At 45.4% G+C, this 15,672-nt stretch overlaps 2 protein-coding genes across 2 annotated transcripts in view; one reads left to right on the top strand and one right to left on the bottom strand.

Moving 5' to 3' along the window:
- The window catches only part of LOC131962388 (leucine-rich repeat-containing protein 30-like), a 9,080-nt gene extending 880 nt beyond the window's left edge, over nt 1-8,200 (bottom strand). The window contains exons 1-6 of the mRNA XM_059327388.1: nt 8,051-8,200; nt 7,754-7,885; nt 2,990-3,103; nt 1,953-2,087; nt 779-912; nt 38-111 (exon numbers count right to left, since the gene is read on the bottom strand). Of these exons, the coding sequence (XP_059183371.1) occupies nt 38-111; nt 779-912; nt 1,953-2,087; nt 2,990-3,103; nt 7,754-7,885; nt 8,051-8,200 (739 nt within the window). The remainder of the gene's footprint in view (nt 1-37; nt 112-778; nt 913-1,952; nt 2,088-2,989; nt 3,104-7,753; nt 7,886-8,050) is intronic.
- Nucleotides 8,201-11,168: 2,968 nt separating this feature from the next.
- Nucleotides 11,169-13,871, top strand: LOC131962386 (tripartite motif-containing protein 16-like). Its single transcript, XM_059327387.1, has 3 exons — nt 11,169-12,092; nt 12,607-13,378; nt 13,519-13,871. Exons 1-3 carry the CDS (start codon nt 11,169-11,171, stop codon nt 13,869-13,871), a joined length of 2,049 nt encoding a protein of 682 aa, XP_059183370.1.
- The last annotated feature ends 1,801 nt before the right edge of the window (nt 13,872-15,672 follow it).

Here is a 15,672-nt window from a genome sequence, read left to right as displayed (position 1 = left end):
TCACCATCATCATCATCATTATCATCACCATCATCACCATCATCATCATCATCATCAGTTACCTGCGGAACGTCTTTAATGTCATTAAAGTCAAGATTCAGCAACTCCAACCTGGAGAAAATCAAATCAAATAACATCAGAAATCTACCTGGTGAGATGGAGTTACCTGGTGAGGTGTGGTTACCTGGTGAGATGTGGTTACCTGGTGAGGTGTGGTTACCTGGTGAGGTGTGGTTACCTGGTGAGATGGAGTTACCTGGTGAGGTGTGGTTACCTGGTGAGGTGTGGTTACCTGGTGAGGTAGAGTTACCTGGTGAGGTGGAGTTACCTGGTGAGGTGTGGTTACCTGGTGAGGTGTGGTTACCTGGTGAGGTGTAGTTACCTGGTGAGGTGGAGTTACCTGGTGAGGTGGAGTTACCTGGTGAGGTGTGGTTACCTGGTGAGGTGTAGTTACCTGGTGAGATGGAGTTACCTGGTGAGGTGTGGTTACCTGGTGAGGTGGAGTTACCTGGTGAGATGGAGTTACCTGGTGAGGTGTGGTTACCTGGTGAGGTGTGGTTACCTGGTGAGGTGTAGTTACCTGGTGAGATGGAGTTACCTGGTGAGGTGTGGTTACCTGGTGAGGTGGAGTTACCTGGTGAGATGGAGTTACCTGGTGAGGTGTGGTTACCTGGTGAGATGGAGTTACCTGGTGAGATGGAGTTACCTGGTGAGGTGTGGTTACCTGGTGAGGTGTAGTTACCTGGTGAGATGGAGTTACCTGGTGAGGTGTGGTTACCTGGTGAGGCAGCAGAGGGCCTTGGGCAGAGAGTGGAGGCTGTTTCCCTCCACAATGAGGATCTTGAGCTCCACCAGAGCCTGGATGTTCTCTGCCAGGTTTTCCAGACGGTTGTAGGCCAGGTGGAGGAACACCTGCAGGTTGTTGACGTGTCACAAAGAGAAATCATTCTGGTGTTGTTGTTTATTTGTATGTAAATAACCTTCATTTTATATGACTGTCTATAGTCTTTCTGGACAGGTCTGGACTGGTCTAAACAGGTCTGGACTGGTCTAAACAGGTCTGGACAGGTCTGGACTGGTCTGGACTGGTCTGAACTGGTCTAAACAGGTCTAAACAGGTCTGGACTGGTCTGGACAGGTCTGGAAAGGTCTGGACTGGTCTAAACAGGTCTGGACTGGTCTGGACTGGTCTGGACTGGTCTGAATTGGTCTAAACAGGTCTAAACAGGTCTGGACTGGTCTGGACAGGTCTGGACTGGTCTAAACAGGTCTGGACTGGTCTAAACAGGTCTAAACAGGTCTAAACAGGTCTGGACTGGTCTGGACAGGTCTGGGCTGGTCTGAACTGGTCTAAACAGGTCTAAACAGGTCTGGACTGGTCTGGACAGGTCTGGAAAGGTCTGGACTGGTCTAAACAGTTCTGGACTGGTCTGGACTGGTCTGGACAGATCTGGACTGGTCTGGACTGGTCTAAACAGGTCTGGACTGGTCTAAATAGGTCTGGACTGGTCTGGGAAGGCCTGGACAGGCCTGGACTGGTCTGGACTGGTCTAAACAGGTCCGGACTGGTCTGGGAAGGCCTGGACAGGTCTGGACTGGTCTGGACAGGTCTAGACTGGTCTAGATTGGTCTAAACAGGTCTGGACTTGTCTGGACTGGTCTGGACTTGTCTGGACAGGTCTGGACTGGTCTAAACAGGTCTGGACTGGTCCGGACTGGTCTGGACAGTTCTAAACAGGTCTGGACTGGTCTGGACTGGTCTGGCTGTGTTCGGCCCCTCTAAGAAGACGGTCTTGAGGTCTACAGTTAGTCATCTTGAGGACTTTTGACTTGATGAATTCTTGGTGACTCAGACATTCTTTATGTTCACATAACCACAGCAGCCAGAGATCTCAGGTCCAGGTCCAGGTCCAGGTCTCAGACTGGCTGAGGGGGGTCGGGGTTGGACCTACCAGAGCCTTCATGTTGTAGACGCAGCCCGGGATGTGGGCCACCTGGTTGTGGCTGAGGTTGAGCTTCCTGAGGCGGGTCAGGTTGGAGAGCGAGGCGGGCAGCGAGGTCAGCTGGTTGTTGGCCAGACTCAGGACCTGAGACAGGAAGTCAGTTAGTGACTCATCCAGAGGAACGCTCAGTTATTATAGTTAACGACGACTAACCAAAGGACCACAACTAGAAGTGAAAAACATTTTCATTAACTGAAATAAAAATAAAAACAAGAGTTTTTAAAAAAAGGTAACTGTATTTTGTGGTTCCAAAACTAACTAAAACTAACTAAAATTATAGTGAAAATGTCCTTCGTTTTGGTCTTTGTCAACTTTTTTCCTCCGTAAACCTTTTTGGTTGATATGAAATCTATTTCATCTATCTGGTTTTATGACTTAATAAACTTATTGGGGCTGAGATGGATCAGACAAAGGAAATAAAGGAAACATTTATTGTGACCTTATTGAATCTGGACCCAACAAATACCCCATTACAAAACAACTACAACTAATAAAAACTAAACTACAACTAATAAAAACTAAACTACAACTAATAAAAACTAAACTAAAACTAATAAAAACTAAACTACAACTAATAAAAACTAAACTACAACTAATAAAAACTAAACTACAACTAATAAAAACTAAACTATAACTAATAAAAACTAAACTACAAGTAATAAAAACTAAACTACAACTAATAAAAACTAAACTACAACTAATAAAGTCACTCTAAAAACTCATTAAAACTAACTGAATTTGAAAACAAAAAACGAAATTAAAACTAAAACTGATGAAAAATCCAGAGCTATCATTAGCTTGGTTTAGCCATGAGACTGTTAAAGACTCAACAACGAGCTTCTCAGCTCATATTTACACAAACAAAAGCTTATCAGTTTGAACATGAAATATTTTGTCTTTGTGCAGTTTTCATCTGAATATTATTTCCACAACAAGCAGAGAGAAAGAAAGAAAGTAAACAATAATAATAATAATAATAAGTAGACCTCCAGCTGCGTGCAGGCGCCCAGCTCCTCAGGAACTTCTGTCAGTCGGTTTCTGTAGGCGAATAAAACCCGAAGCCTCGTCAGCTGGCCGATCTCTGCCGGCAGGCTGCCCAGCTGGTACACACATATTCATATTTATATAGACACTCAGCTGTGTAAACAGACAAACAAACACCTGAACAACATCAAACAACAACATGATTATCTTTTATCCAGGGCTGCAACTCACCATTACTTTCATTATCGATTTATCTGTCGATCGGTCTCTCGATTAATCTATTTAAACGATAAATCGATTAGTTGTTTGGTCAATAAAATGTTGAAAAATCATCAGTGTTCAACGGGGCAGCTGTGGCTCAGTTGGGAGAGTTGGTTGGCCTCCAACCGAAGGGTTGGTGGTTCGATCCCTGGCCGTCGCAGCCTACATGCCGAAGTATCCTTGAGCAAGATACTGAACCCCAAATTGCTCCTGATGCTGCGTTCATGTGTGAATTCCATTCATTGTGAATGAATTCCTGCTGGTGGCAGGTGGGACCGTTTAGGGCAGCCTCTGCCACCAGGATGAATGTTTGTGTGAAAGGGTGAATGAGTCAGTCTGTAGTGTGAAGATCTTTGAGTGGTCGCAAAGCCTAGAAAAGCACTATATAAGTGCAGGTCCATTTACCATTTCCCAAACCACAAGATGACGTCAAAAAGACACAAAATGGCTAAAAAAGACACAAAATGTTCAAAAAAGACAAAAAATGTTCAAAAAAGACACAAAATGACGAAAAAAGACACAAAATGTCACAAAATAACTAAAAAAGACACAAAATGTTCAAAAAAGACACAAAATTACTAAAAAAAAGATACAAAGTGACACAATATGACAAAAAAGACACAAAATGGGTTAAAAAAAAGACACAAAAAGACTAAAAAAGACACAAAATGTTCAAAAAAGACACAAAATGACTAAAAAAGACACAAAATTACTAAAAAAAAAAGATACAAAGTGACACAATATGGCAAAAAAGACACAAAATGGGTAAAAAAAAGACACAAAAAGACTAAAAATGACACAAAATGTTCAAAAAAGACACAAAATGACTAAAAAAGACACAAAATGACTAAAAAAAAAAGATACAAAGTGACACAATATGACAAAAAAGACACAAAATGGATTAAAAAAAAGTGTTTCCAAACCACAAGATGACGTCCTCAAATCTCTTGTTTTGTCCACAAACCAAAGAGATATTCAGTTTAGTGTCATAAAGGAACAAAGAAACCAGAAATATTCACATTGAAGAAGCTGAAATCAGAGAATTTGGACTTAGTGGGCCTCATTCATGAAACGTGAGCAGAACGAATTTGTGTGTAAACCGTTCGCAGACGGAAATTTACGTGCATCTCCGCATTCATCAATATTTTAGTAGTTCCGATCTTTTCGTAGCTACTAACAAAATCTACACATGCTGCTGACCACACGTAGTGCTTGTGTAAATTTAAGAACGCATATAAATAATGCTCGTCACTGTTGGAAATTACAATTTTAATTCATAATGCGTTCTGTTATGTACACAATACGCAGATGCCTTTGAAACATGTGATATAAACATGGCAAACGATTAAAAATATAACATATTTAGTTAAATTAGTTGGCAATTGGCGGGATTAAGATTCAGATTAAACTCATAATTGTGAATTATCTATGTAAATTGACGCATCCTGCCTGCAGTTCTCAGAGGTATCATTAAATTAATGCCAGAGTATATCCAATTTCCATACGGCGCACAACGGCAGACAGAAGTAATGCAGGGGTTCAGCGCAGTTGCAAACATGCCAGGTGTTATCGGTGCCATAGACTGCACACACGTACGCATCAAGGCTCCATCCGGTGATGCATTTGCTTACATTAACCGGAAAAACTTTCATTCCGTGAATGTGCAACTGATCTGTGACGCAAAGTGTGTGTTGTTAAACGTTGTGGCACGGTGGCCCGGTGGCCCGGTGGGACGCATTCATCCTGCGTAATTGCGCAGTTGGCACGCGTTTGGAGGATGGAGCTGTGAGAGACGGCTGGCTCATTGGTAAGAATATAGCCTGCATAATCACATGTGTGTGTTATATATGGACTTACCTTTCTATATCCATAGGGGATAGGGGTTACCCACTGACGCCGTGGCTTATGACCCCACTGGCCAGCCCGCAGACACCACAGGAGTATACAATGAGGCGCACGCGGCTACTCGGGCCGTTGTAGAGCGCACCAACGGGGTATTTGGACTCTGAGCGTCCTCCTCCTGTGGCAGATGTACTTTTTTGTGTGCGCTAATGCGTTTCTTTGCGTCAAGTTTAATGTCAAACCATTTACGTTTAACCTCGGACGTAGTTCTTTGCACTACAGAAACCACATTTACTGCGTCCGTCACCTCCCTCCACGCTTTCGCTTTGCCTGTCCCTGTCACACCACTACTAACAGATGAAAATAAAAAAAATTTTTTGGACTCCACTTCTCCCAAAATAACTTCAATCTCCGCTTCGGAAAAATTCTTTTTTCTTTCTCGTTCTTTTTTTCTTTGTGCCATGACTGACAGGTTGACAGGATGCCTCTACACACCTCCTTATATGGTGGTCATTAGCAATTCATGGGCGGGGTTCATGCTAACTGCTGATTACCGGGTGCGCGCTGCCACCTTACGATGGATTGGCATTCATGATCATACACACGTGTTTACGATCAGATCTGAGTTTCCCGCGGCGTTCATGAATCCGGAGTAGGTTTTTAGTAGCGTAGGCTTTTATGTGCAAATCTACGCATAAATCTACTAACGTTTCATGAATGAGGCCCAGTGTCTTTAAAAAACTGATCATACCAATTATTGGATTATCAGAATAGTTGACGATTAATTTAATAATCAATTATTGTTCCATTAATAGAATAATTGTTGCAGCTCTACTTTTATCAAACTTTAACTTAATGATTTTAAACTTAAACATGTTAAATATTAAGATTGATTTAACAATTATGAATAATACAACATTAAAAAGATAAAATTAAAAAAGCAATTTAAAATAATAATAATAATATATAATGTCCCATAATATATAATGTCCCATATATAATGTCTCATATATAATGTCCCATATATAATGTCCCATAATATATAATGTCCCATATATAATGTCCCATAATATATAATGTCCCATATATAATGTCCCATAATATATAATGTCCCATAATATATAATGTCCCGTAATATATAATGTCCCATATATAATGTCCCATAATATATAATGTCCCATAATATATAATGTCCCATATATAATGTCCCATAATATATAATGTCCCATAATATATAATGTCCCATATATAATGTCCCATAATATATAATGTCCCATAATATATAATGCCCCATAATATATAATGTCCCATATATAATGTCCCATAATATATAATGCCCCATAATATATAATGTCCCATAAATAATGTCCCATAATAAATAATGTCCCATAATATATAATGTCCCATAATATATAATGTCCCATAATATATAACGTCCCATATATAATGTCCCATATATAATGTCCCATAATATATAACGTCCCATAATATATAATGTCCCATATATAATGTCCCATAATATATAATGTCCCATAATATATAATGTCCCATATATAATGCCCCATAATATATAATGTCCCATAGTATATAATGTCCCATATATAATGTCCCATAATATATAATGTCCCATATATAATGTCCCATATATAATGTTTATTATGACATATTATAGGAAAGACATTTTGTCCAGTTTTACAGTTTCATCTGTTTATAAAACAAACAGAACAGAAACCAAAACGTGACACTAAATGACATTATTTCTCAGTAGAACTCAGATGATCACCACCTCAGAATCAGAATCAATAATCAATAACTTGTTAACGATAACTGTATGACTTGAGCTGGTGTGTGTGTGTGTGTGTGTGTGTGTGTGCAGGCTGGGAGAGGAGGACAGAAACTGGATCCTGCTGGATTAGAGGAGGATTACAACCTTTATTTATCCAGCAGCTGCCGGCGTCCGGCCTCGTCTTCATTAGTCCGGCTGAAGGTCAGACAACTACAACCAACATCTGATCTAGATCCAGTCCAGATCCACTCCAGATCCACTCCAGATCCAGATTCTACTGGTAACTTAGAAAATCATTCCTCATGAACCTGATTTAGGCTCAACAATCCCAAAACGCCGGCCTCCGAACTCTCCAGACTCTCAGAACTCTCCAGACTCTCAGAACTCTCCAGACTCTCTGGACTCTCCAGACTCTCTGGACTCTCCGGACTCTCTAAACTCTCCAGACTCTCTAAACTCTCCAGACTCTCTAAACCCTCCAGACTCTCTAAACCCTCCAGACTCTCGAAACCCTCCAGACTCTCTAAACTCTCCAGACTCTCAGAACTCTCCAGACTCTCAGAACTCTCCAGACTCTCTGGACTCTCCAGACTCTCTGGACTCTCCGGACTCTCTAAACTCTCCAAACTCTCTGGACTCTCCGGACTCTTTAAACTCTCTGGACTCTCAGAACTCTCCGGACTCTTTAAACTCTCCAGACTCTCGAAACTCTCTGGACTCTCTAAACTCTCCAGACTCTCTGGACTCTCCGGACTCTCTAAACTCTCCAGACTCTCAGAACTCTCCGGACTCTCAGAACTCTCTAAACTATTCTTTTGTGTGTGTGTGTGTGTGTGTGTGTGTGTGTGTGTGTGTGTGTGTGTGTGTGTGTGTTCACCTGGTTGCCCCACAGGTTGAGGACCACGAGGTTGGACAACAGAGACAGCTGAGGAGGAAGAACCTTCAGACTGTTGAGAGACAGATTCAGCTTGTCCAGCTCTTGAAGCTCCCACAGCTCGTCTGGGACGTCCTGCAGGGGACAACACACCAATCATGTCCTCACAGTGTCTCCGAGAGGCAGAATTCAATGTTTTTAACGCTTTATTTTAAACGGCACGTGAATAATAAAGAGATTCTGACACAAATATCAACATTTAACACAAGTTTTGGACACTTTTGAGGGGACATGTCCCACCTTCAGTCCTCTGCGGGACAGACTGAGGACGTTATATCCAAACTGTTTGACGGTGTATCTGCGGATTCTGTCCGCTGACGTCAGGCTGTCCTCCCTGCTGCTGCTCCTCTTCTCCTCCTTCACCTCCTCCTTACAAGCTGCTCCTCCCATCCGTCCCCCCGGACCGTCTTCAGCCGTCCTCTGAGTCCACTCAGGCTGCTGTCCACATGTGTCTCACTGTCCAGATGTTCTCACTGGCCAGATGTTCTCACTATCCAGATGTTCTCACTGTCCCTGTTGTGTCCAGATGTTGTGTCCAGATGTTGTCCTCTTGTGTCCAGGTGTTGTCCTCTTGTGTCCAGGTGTTGTCCTTGTTGTGTCCAGATGTTGTCCCTGTTATGTCCAGATGTTGTGTCCATGTGTTGTCCTCTTGTGTCCAGGTGTTGTCCTTGTTGTGTCCAGATGTTGTCCCTGTTATGTCCAGATGTTGTGTCCATGTGTTGTCCTCTTGTGTCCAGGTGTTGTCCCTGTTGTGTCCAGGTGTTGTGTCCAGGTGTTTTCCTCCTTGTGTCCAGGTGTTGTCCTCTTGTGTCCAGATGTTGTCCCTGTTGTGTCCAGGTGTTGTCCCTGTTGTGTCCAGGTGTTGTCCTCCTTGTGTCCAGGTGTTGTCCTCTTGTGTCCAGATGTTGTGTGCAGGTGTTGTGTCCAGGTGTTGTCCCTGTTGTGTCCAGGTGTTGTTCTCTTGTGTCCAGATGTTGTCCTCCTTGTGTCCAGGTGTTGTCCCTGTTGTGTCCAGGTGTTGTCCTCTTGTGTCCAGATGTTATCCTCCTTGTGTCCAGGTGTTGTGTCCAGGTGTTGTCCCTGTTGTGTCCAGGTGTTGTCCCTGTTGTGTCCAGATGTTATCCTCCTTGTGTCCAGGTGTTGTGTCCAGGTGTTGTCCCTGTTGTGTCCAGGTGTTGTCCCTGTTGTGTCCAGATGTTGTGTCCAGGCGTTGTCCCTGTTGTGTCCAGGTGTTGTCCTCCTTGTGTCCAGGTGTTGTCCTCCTTGTGTCCAGGTGTTGTCCCTGTTGTGTCCAGGTGTTGTCCTCCTTGTGTCCAGATGTTATCCTCCTTGTGTCCAGGTGTTGTCCCTGTTGTGTCCAGATGTTGTGTCCAGGCGTTGTCCCTCTTGTGTCCAGGTGTTGTCCCTGTTGTGTCTAGGTGTTGTCCCTGTTGTGTCCAGATGTTGTGTCCAGGTGTTGTCCCTGTTGTGTCCAGGTGTTGTGTCCAGGTGTTGTCCCTGTTGTGTCCAGGTGTTGTGTCCAGGTGTTGTCCTCCTTGTGTCCAGGTGTTGTCCCTGTTGTGTCCAGATGTTGTGTCCAGGTGTTGTCCTCCTTGTGTCCAGGTGTTGTCCTCCTTGTGTCCAGGTGTTGTCCCTGTTGTGTCCAGGTGTTGTGTCCAGGTGTTGTCCCTGTTGTGTCCAGGTGTTGTGTCCAGGTGTTGTGTCCAGGTGTTGTCCCTGTTGTGTCCAGGTGTTGTCCCTGTTGTGTCCAGGTGTTGTCCCTGTTGTGTCCCCCCCTGTAGGCTGTCTTTGGCTCAGAGAAGGTCCTGGGGGACAATAATTAAGACTAATTCTGCTGGATTAAATTTAAAACAAATCAAAGTTCCTTCAACTGGACGTCGTCCCCCATGTGTCCCCGGTGTGTCCCTGGTGTGTCCCTGGTGTGTCCCCGGTGTGTCCCTGGTGTGTCCCCCGTGTGTCCCCGGTGTGTCCCTGGTTTGTCCCCCGTGTGTCCCCGGTGTGTCCCCGGTGTGTCCCTGGTTTGTCCCCCGTGTGTCCCCCGTGTGTCCCCGGTGTGTCCCCGGTGTGTCCCCGGTGTGTCCCTGGTTTGTCCCCCGTGTGTCCCCGGTGTGTCCCCGGTGTGTCCCCGGTGGGTCCCCGGTGGGTCCTCTTGTGATGTCTTCGTAATAAATCCAGAGCTGGACGAGCAGCGACACACGAGTTAAACTCTTCAGAGCTAAAGTTAAAGTGTCTCAGCTGAAGAAACGTCTCAGTTACTGAGAGGACACGTCCGTCCCCCCGTCCACTGGGACACACACACACACACACACACTCACACACACACACACACACTCACACACTCACACACTCACACACACACACACACACAGCTGCTGCTGTCAGTCAGACTGTAACACTGAACCGACCAATCAGGTTTGTCTCACTGACACGTAGAGAAGTAATCAGATTACTGCAGTAAACAAACAAATACCACACAGTGGAAACACTCCTCCTCTCCTCTCCTCCTCTCCTCTCCTCCTCCTCCTCCTCCTCCTCCTCTTCTCCTCCTCCTCCTCTCCTCTCCTCCTCTTCCTCCTCCTCCTCCTCCTCTTCTCCTCCTCCTCCTTCTCCTCCTCCTCCTCTCCTCTCCTCTCCTCCTCCTCCTCCTCCTCCTCTTCTCCTCCTCTCCTCTCCTCCTCCCCCTCCTCCTCCTCCTCTCCTCCTCCCCCTCCTCGTCGTCCTCCTCTCCTCCTCTCCTCCTCTCCTCCTCCCCCTCCCCTCTCCTCTCCTCCTCCTCCCCCTCTCCTCCTCTCCTCCCCCTCCTCCTCCTCCTCCTCCTCTCCTCCTCAGAGACCACCAGAGACCCAGAGACCCTCAGTATGGACTATACTGGTCCTGTTTTTATTTGGAACTGGACTGATACCAGATTGTGCAGAGTCCTCATAGTGTGGTATGTTGGACCGGCTCTCTCTGGGACGCTCCTCGTCCTGGAATGCAGCTGGACCTGCTGGCTCCGCCCCCTGTGGACCTGTTGGACCTGCTGGCTCCGCCCCCTCTGCTGCTTCTTGTCCTCTGCTGTCTCAGACTGTCTGAACCTGAGGCGGAGACAGGCAGAGAGACACAGAGAGACAAAAAGAGACAAAAAGAGACACAGAGAGACACAGAGAGACAAACAGAGACAAACAGAGACAAAAAGAGACAAAAAGAGACACAGGTAGAGACAGAGAGACAGGTAGAGACAGACAGACAGGTAGAGACAGACAGACAGGTAGAGACAGAGAAAGACAGGTAGAGACAGAGAGACAGGTAGAGACAGGTAGAGACAGAGAGACAGGTAGAGACAGACAGACAGGTAGAGACAGAGAGACAGGGTCCCGTCATGGCTCAGCGAGGCCTCCAGCTGGACAGACAGAAGTTCTGCTGTCTCCTGTGTCTGGACCTGCTGACGGACCCGGTGACGACGTCCTGCGGACACAGCTACTGCAGCCGCTGCATCCAGAGACACTGGGACAGTCAGGACGTCCACAGCTGTCCCCGCTGCAGGCAGACCTTCACGCCGCGGCCCGTCCTGGGGACAAACAGCCTGCTGGCAGATCTGGTGGAGGAGCTGAAGAGGACAGGCCTTGGAGCCCCCGGTCCTGGTCCTCCTCCTCCTGGTCCTCCTCCTCCACCTCCTCGCTGCTACGCGGGACCTGGAGACGTGTCCTGTGACGTCTGCGTGGGGACGAAGCTGAAGGCGGAGCGGTCCTGTCTGCAGTGTCTGGCCTCGTACTGTGAGCAACACCTCCAGCCTCATTATGATGTGGCTCCATTAAAGAAACACAAGCTGGTGGAGCCCTCCGAGAAGCTTCAGGAGAACATCTGCCCCCGGCACCACGAGGTGATGAAGATGTTCTGCCGGACCGATCGGCAGTCTATCTGTTATCTCTGCTCTGTGGACCAACATAAAGGCCACGACACGGTCTCAGCTGCAGCAGAACGGAGCGAGAGGCAGAAAGAGCTGGAGGTGAGTCGACTCAACATCCAGCAGAGAATCCAGGACAGAGAGAAAGATGTGAAGCTGCTTCAACAGGAGCTGGAGGCCATCAATCTCTCTGCTGATAAAGCAGTGGAGGACAGTGAGAAGATGTTCACTGAGCTGATCCGTCTCATGCAGAAAAGAAGCTCTGAGGTGAAGCGGCAGGTCAGATCCCAGCAGGAAACTGAAGTGAGTGGAGTCAAAGAGGTGGAGGAGAAGCTGCAGCAGGAGATCAGAGAGCTGAAGAGGAAAGACGCTGAACTGAAGAAGCTCTCAAACACAGAGGACCACAACCAGGTGTGTGTTTTTGTCATTTTGTGTAGTTTTTAGTCATTTTGTATGTTTTTTGGTCATTTTGTATCTTTTTTGGTCATTTTGTATCTTTTTTAGTTATTTTGTGTCTTTTTACTTATTTCATGTATTTTTTTGGTCATTTTGGGTCATTTTGTGTCCTTTTTTAGTAATTTTGTGTATTTTTTAGTCATTTTGTGAATTTTTTAGTCATTTTGTGTCTCTTTTGTGTCATTTTTGGTCATTTTGGGTCATTTTTGGTCATTTTGTGTATTTTTTTGTCATTTTGTGTATTTTTGTGTCTTTTTTGGTCATTTTGTATCTTTTTTAGTTATTTTGTGTCTTTTTTAGTTATTTTGTGTCTTTAGTTATTTTATGTATTTTTTTGGTCATTTTGTGTCTTTTTTGTGTCTTTTTTAGTTATTTTGTATCTTTTTTAGTTATTTTATGTATTTTTTTGGTCATTTTGTGTCTTTTTTTAGTAATTTTGTGTCTTTTTGTGAACCAGTTTCTCCACAGCTACTCCTCACTGTCAGCCCTCAGCCCGTCTCCTCCCAGGATCCCGACCCGCCGCCGTGACCACGACCACATGACCGCCGCCGTGTCACGACTCAGAGACAAACTGCAGGACGTCCTGAGAGACAAATGGACAGACGTCTCGCTGCCTAAAGTGGACCTGTCCCCGCCGCCGCCGGCAGCAGCAGCGGCAGAGCCAGAGACCAGAGCCGAGTTCCTTTTGCGGTTCTTCCATCAGATCCATCTGGACCCGAACACCCTGAGGAAGCAGCTGGTTCTGTCTAAAAACAACAGGAAGCTGACGTGTGACGCCTTCAGGTCCTACGCCGCCCACCCGGACCGCTTCGCCTCCTTCCCTCAGGTCCTCAGCCAGGACGCTCTGCCGGGACGCTGCTACTGGGAGGTGGAGTGGAGCGGCCTGAACGTCTCCGTGGCCGTCTCCTACAGGTCCATCGCCAGAACGGGACCCGAGAGCCACTTCGGGGACAACGACAAGTCCTGGTCCTTGCGTTGTCATAGAGACGGGTACGAGTTCAGACACCGGGCAATCAGCACCGTCCTCGTAGGACCCAAGTCCTCCCTGGTGGGAGTCTTCCTGGACCACCACACGGGACGTCTGTCCTTCTACAACATCGGCAAGACCACGACCCTCCTCCACAGAGTCCAGACCGCCTTCAGCCAGCCGCTCCACGCCGGGCTGGAGGTCTACCTAGGATCCGCTAAGATCCTGAAGCACAAGAGCCTGGAGCACAAGAGCCTACCAAGTACCACCTGGGACCATCAGAGACCACCAAAGACCACCTGAGACCATCAGAGACCTTCAGAGACCACCAGAGACCATCAGAGACCACCAGAGACCACCTGAGACCATCAGAGACTACCTGAGAACATCAGAGACCTTCAGAGACCATCAGAGACCATCAGAGACCACCAGAGACAATTAGAGACCACCAGAGACCATCAGAGACCATCGGAGACCACCAGAGACCATCGGAGACCATTGGAGACCACCTGAGACCATCGGAGACCATTAGAGACCACCAGAGACCACCTGAGACCATCAGAGACCACCTGAGACGACCGGAGACCACTGGAGACCATCAGAGACCATCAGAGACCACCAGAGACCTTCAGAGACCTTCAGAGACCATCAGAGACCACCAGAGACCACCGGAGACCATCGGAGACCACCAGAGACCACCAGAGACCTTCAGAGACCATCAGAAACCCTCAGAGACTAGGGGGGTCCAGAGATGACACTCTAACATTGTGAGGACACTTACTGTAATGGTCTGCTTGTCTCGTGTGTGTACTTCCTGTTTTATTTTGTAGGTTTGGTTCTTGTACGTCGTGTTTAGCTTCACTTCCTGTTTTATTTTGTAGGTTTGGTTCTTGTACGTCGTGTTTAGCTTCACTTCCTGTTTTATTTTGTAGGTTTGATTCTTGTACATCATGTTTAGCTTCACTTCCTGTTTTATTTTGTAGCTTTGGTTCTTGTACGTCGTGTTTAGCTTCACTTCCTGTTTTATTTTGTAGCTTTGTTTCTTGTACATCGTGTTTAGCTTCACTTCCTGTTTTATTTTGTAGCTTTGGTTCTTGTACATCATGTTTAGCTTCACTTCCTGTTTTATTTTGTAGCTTTGGTTCTTGTACATCGTGTTTAGCTTCACTTCCTGTTTTATTTTGTAGCTTTGTTTCTTGTACATCGTGTTTAGCTTCACTTCCTGTTTTATTTTGTAGCTTTGGTTCTTGTACATCGTGTTTAGCTTCACTTCCTGTTTTATTTTGTAGCTTTGGTTCTTGTACATCGTGTTTAGCTTCACTTCCTGTTTTATTTTGTAGCTTTGTTTCTTGTACATCGTGTTTAGCTTCACTTCCTGTTTTATTTTGTAGCTTTGGTTCTTGTACATTGTGTTTAGCTTTACTTCCTGTTTTATTTTGTAGCTTTGGCAAGAGGAATAAGAAGAAATCCACAGTATAACAGTAGTGCTCTGGGCTTCGCTCATACATGAAACAGACAGATTACAGTTTTGTCAGACCAAACATTGAGGTCTTTGTCCCTGTGTGCATTTGCAAACTGTAATCTGTCTGTTTTATGTTTCTTTTGGAGTAATGTCTTCTTCCTGGCAGAGTTTCCTTTCAGCCCATGTCTCAGGACTCGTTTCTCTGGATAATGACACACTCTTACCAGCTTCAGCCAGCATCTTCACAAGGTCTTTTGCTTTTGTTCTTGGGTTGATTTGCACATTTTGGACCAAAGCTCGTTCATCTCTGGGACACAGAGCCCGTCTCCTTCCTGAGCGCTATGATGGCTGGACATTCCCATGGTGTTTATACTTATATATATAAGTATAATTATTAGAACAGATGAATGTGGAACCTTCAGGCATCTGGGAATATCACCCAAGGATGAACCAGACTGGTCCAAGTCCACAATTCTCTTCCTGATATCTTGGTTGATTTCTTTTGACTTTCCCATGATGTCACACAAAGAAGCAGTGTGTTTCAGGTGAGCCTTAAAATACATCCACAGGTGTGTCTCTAATTAACTCTAATGTTGTCAATGAACCTATCAGAAGCTTCCAAAGACATGACAGCATCATCTGGGCTTTCCCAAATTGTTTCAAGGCATAATAATGTTAGTGTATGTAAACTTCTGACTTTGAAGAAAGTAATAAAAAATTGTCTAAAAAAATCCTTCTCTCATTATTCTGGCATTTAGCAAATAGAAATAATTTTGGTAATCCTAACGGACCTAAAACAGGACAAGTGATTGTCTGATTTCATGTCAGACAGTGAGAAATAAAGCATATGTGTCTTTTTATGTAGTGTTTGTAAACTTCTGGTTTCACCTGTACATGTGGAGGAGAGTTTGTGTACTTTCCTAGTTTTGGGAGTACGCCATCTTTAGTATGAAAGCTACGCACTCTTTGATACATGAGGCCCCAGGTAAACAGTCAGGTAAACAGTCAGGTAAACAGACAGGTAAACAGTCAGGTAAACAGTCAGGTAAACAGACAGGTAAACAGTCAGGTAAACAGTCAGGTAAACAGTCAGG

The sequence above is a fragment of the Centropristis striata genome, chromosome 23 (assembly GCF_030273125.1).
Source record: "Centropristis striata isolate RG_2023a ecotype Rhode Island chromosome 23, C.striata_1.0, whole genome shotgun sequence".
NCBI lineage: Eukaryota > Metazoa > Chordata > Actinopteri > Perciformes > Serranidae > Centropristis > Centropristis striata.
The sequence above is the reverse complement of the archived record's forward strand: the minus strand, read 5'-3'. Positions and strand labels throughout refer to the sequence as shown.

Bases quoted from the DNA above. Each gene is read 5' to 3' on its own strand.
- LOC131962386 (XM_059327387.1), top strand. From the start codon at position 11,169: ATGGCTCAGCGAGGCCTCCAGCTGGACAGACAGAAGTTCTGCTGTCTC. The intron at 12,093-12,606 runs GACCACAACCAG...TTTGTGAACCAG, and splicing joins AGAAGCTCTCAAACACAGAG to TTTCTCCACAGCTACTCCTC. The intron at 13,379-13,518 runs GTACCACCTGGG...AGAGACCTTCAG, and splicing joins GGAGCACAAGAGCCTACCAA to AGACCATCAGAGACCATCAG.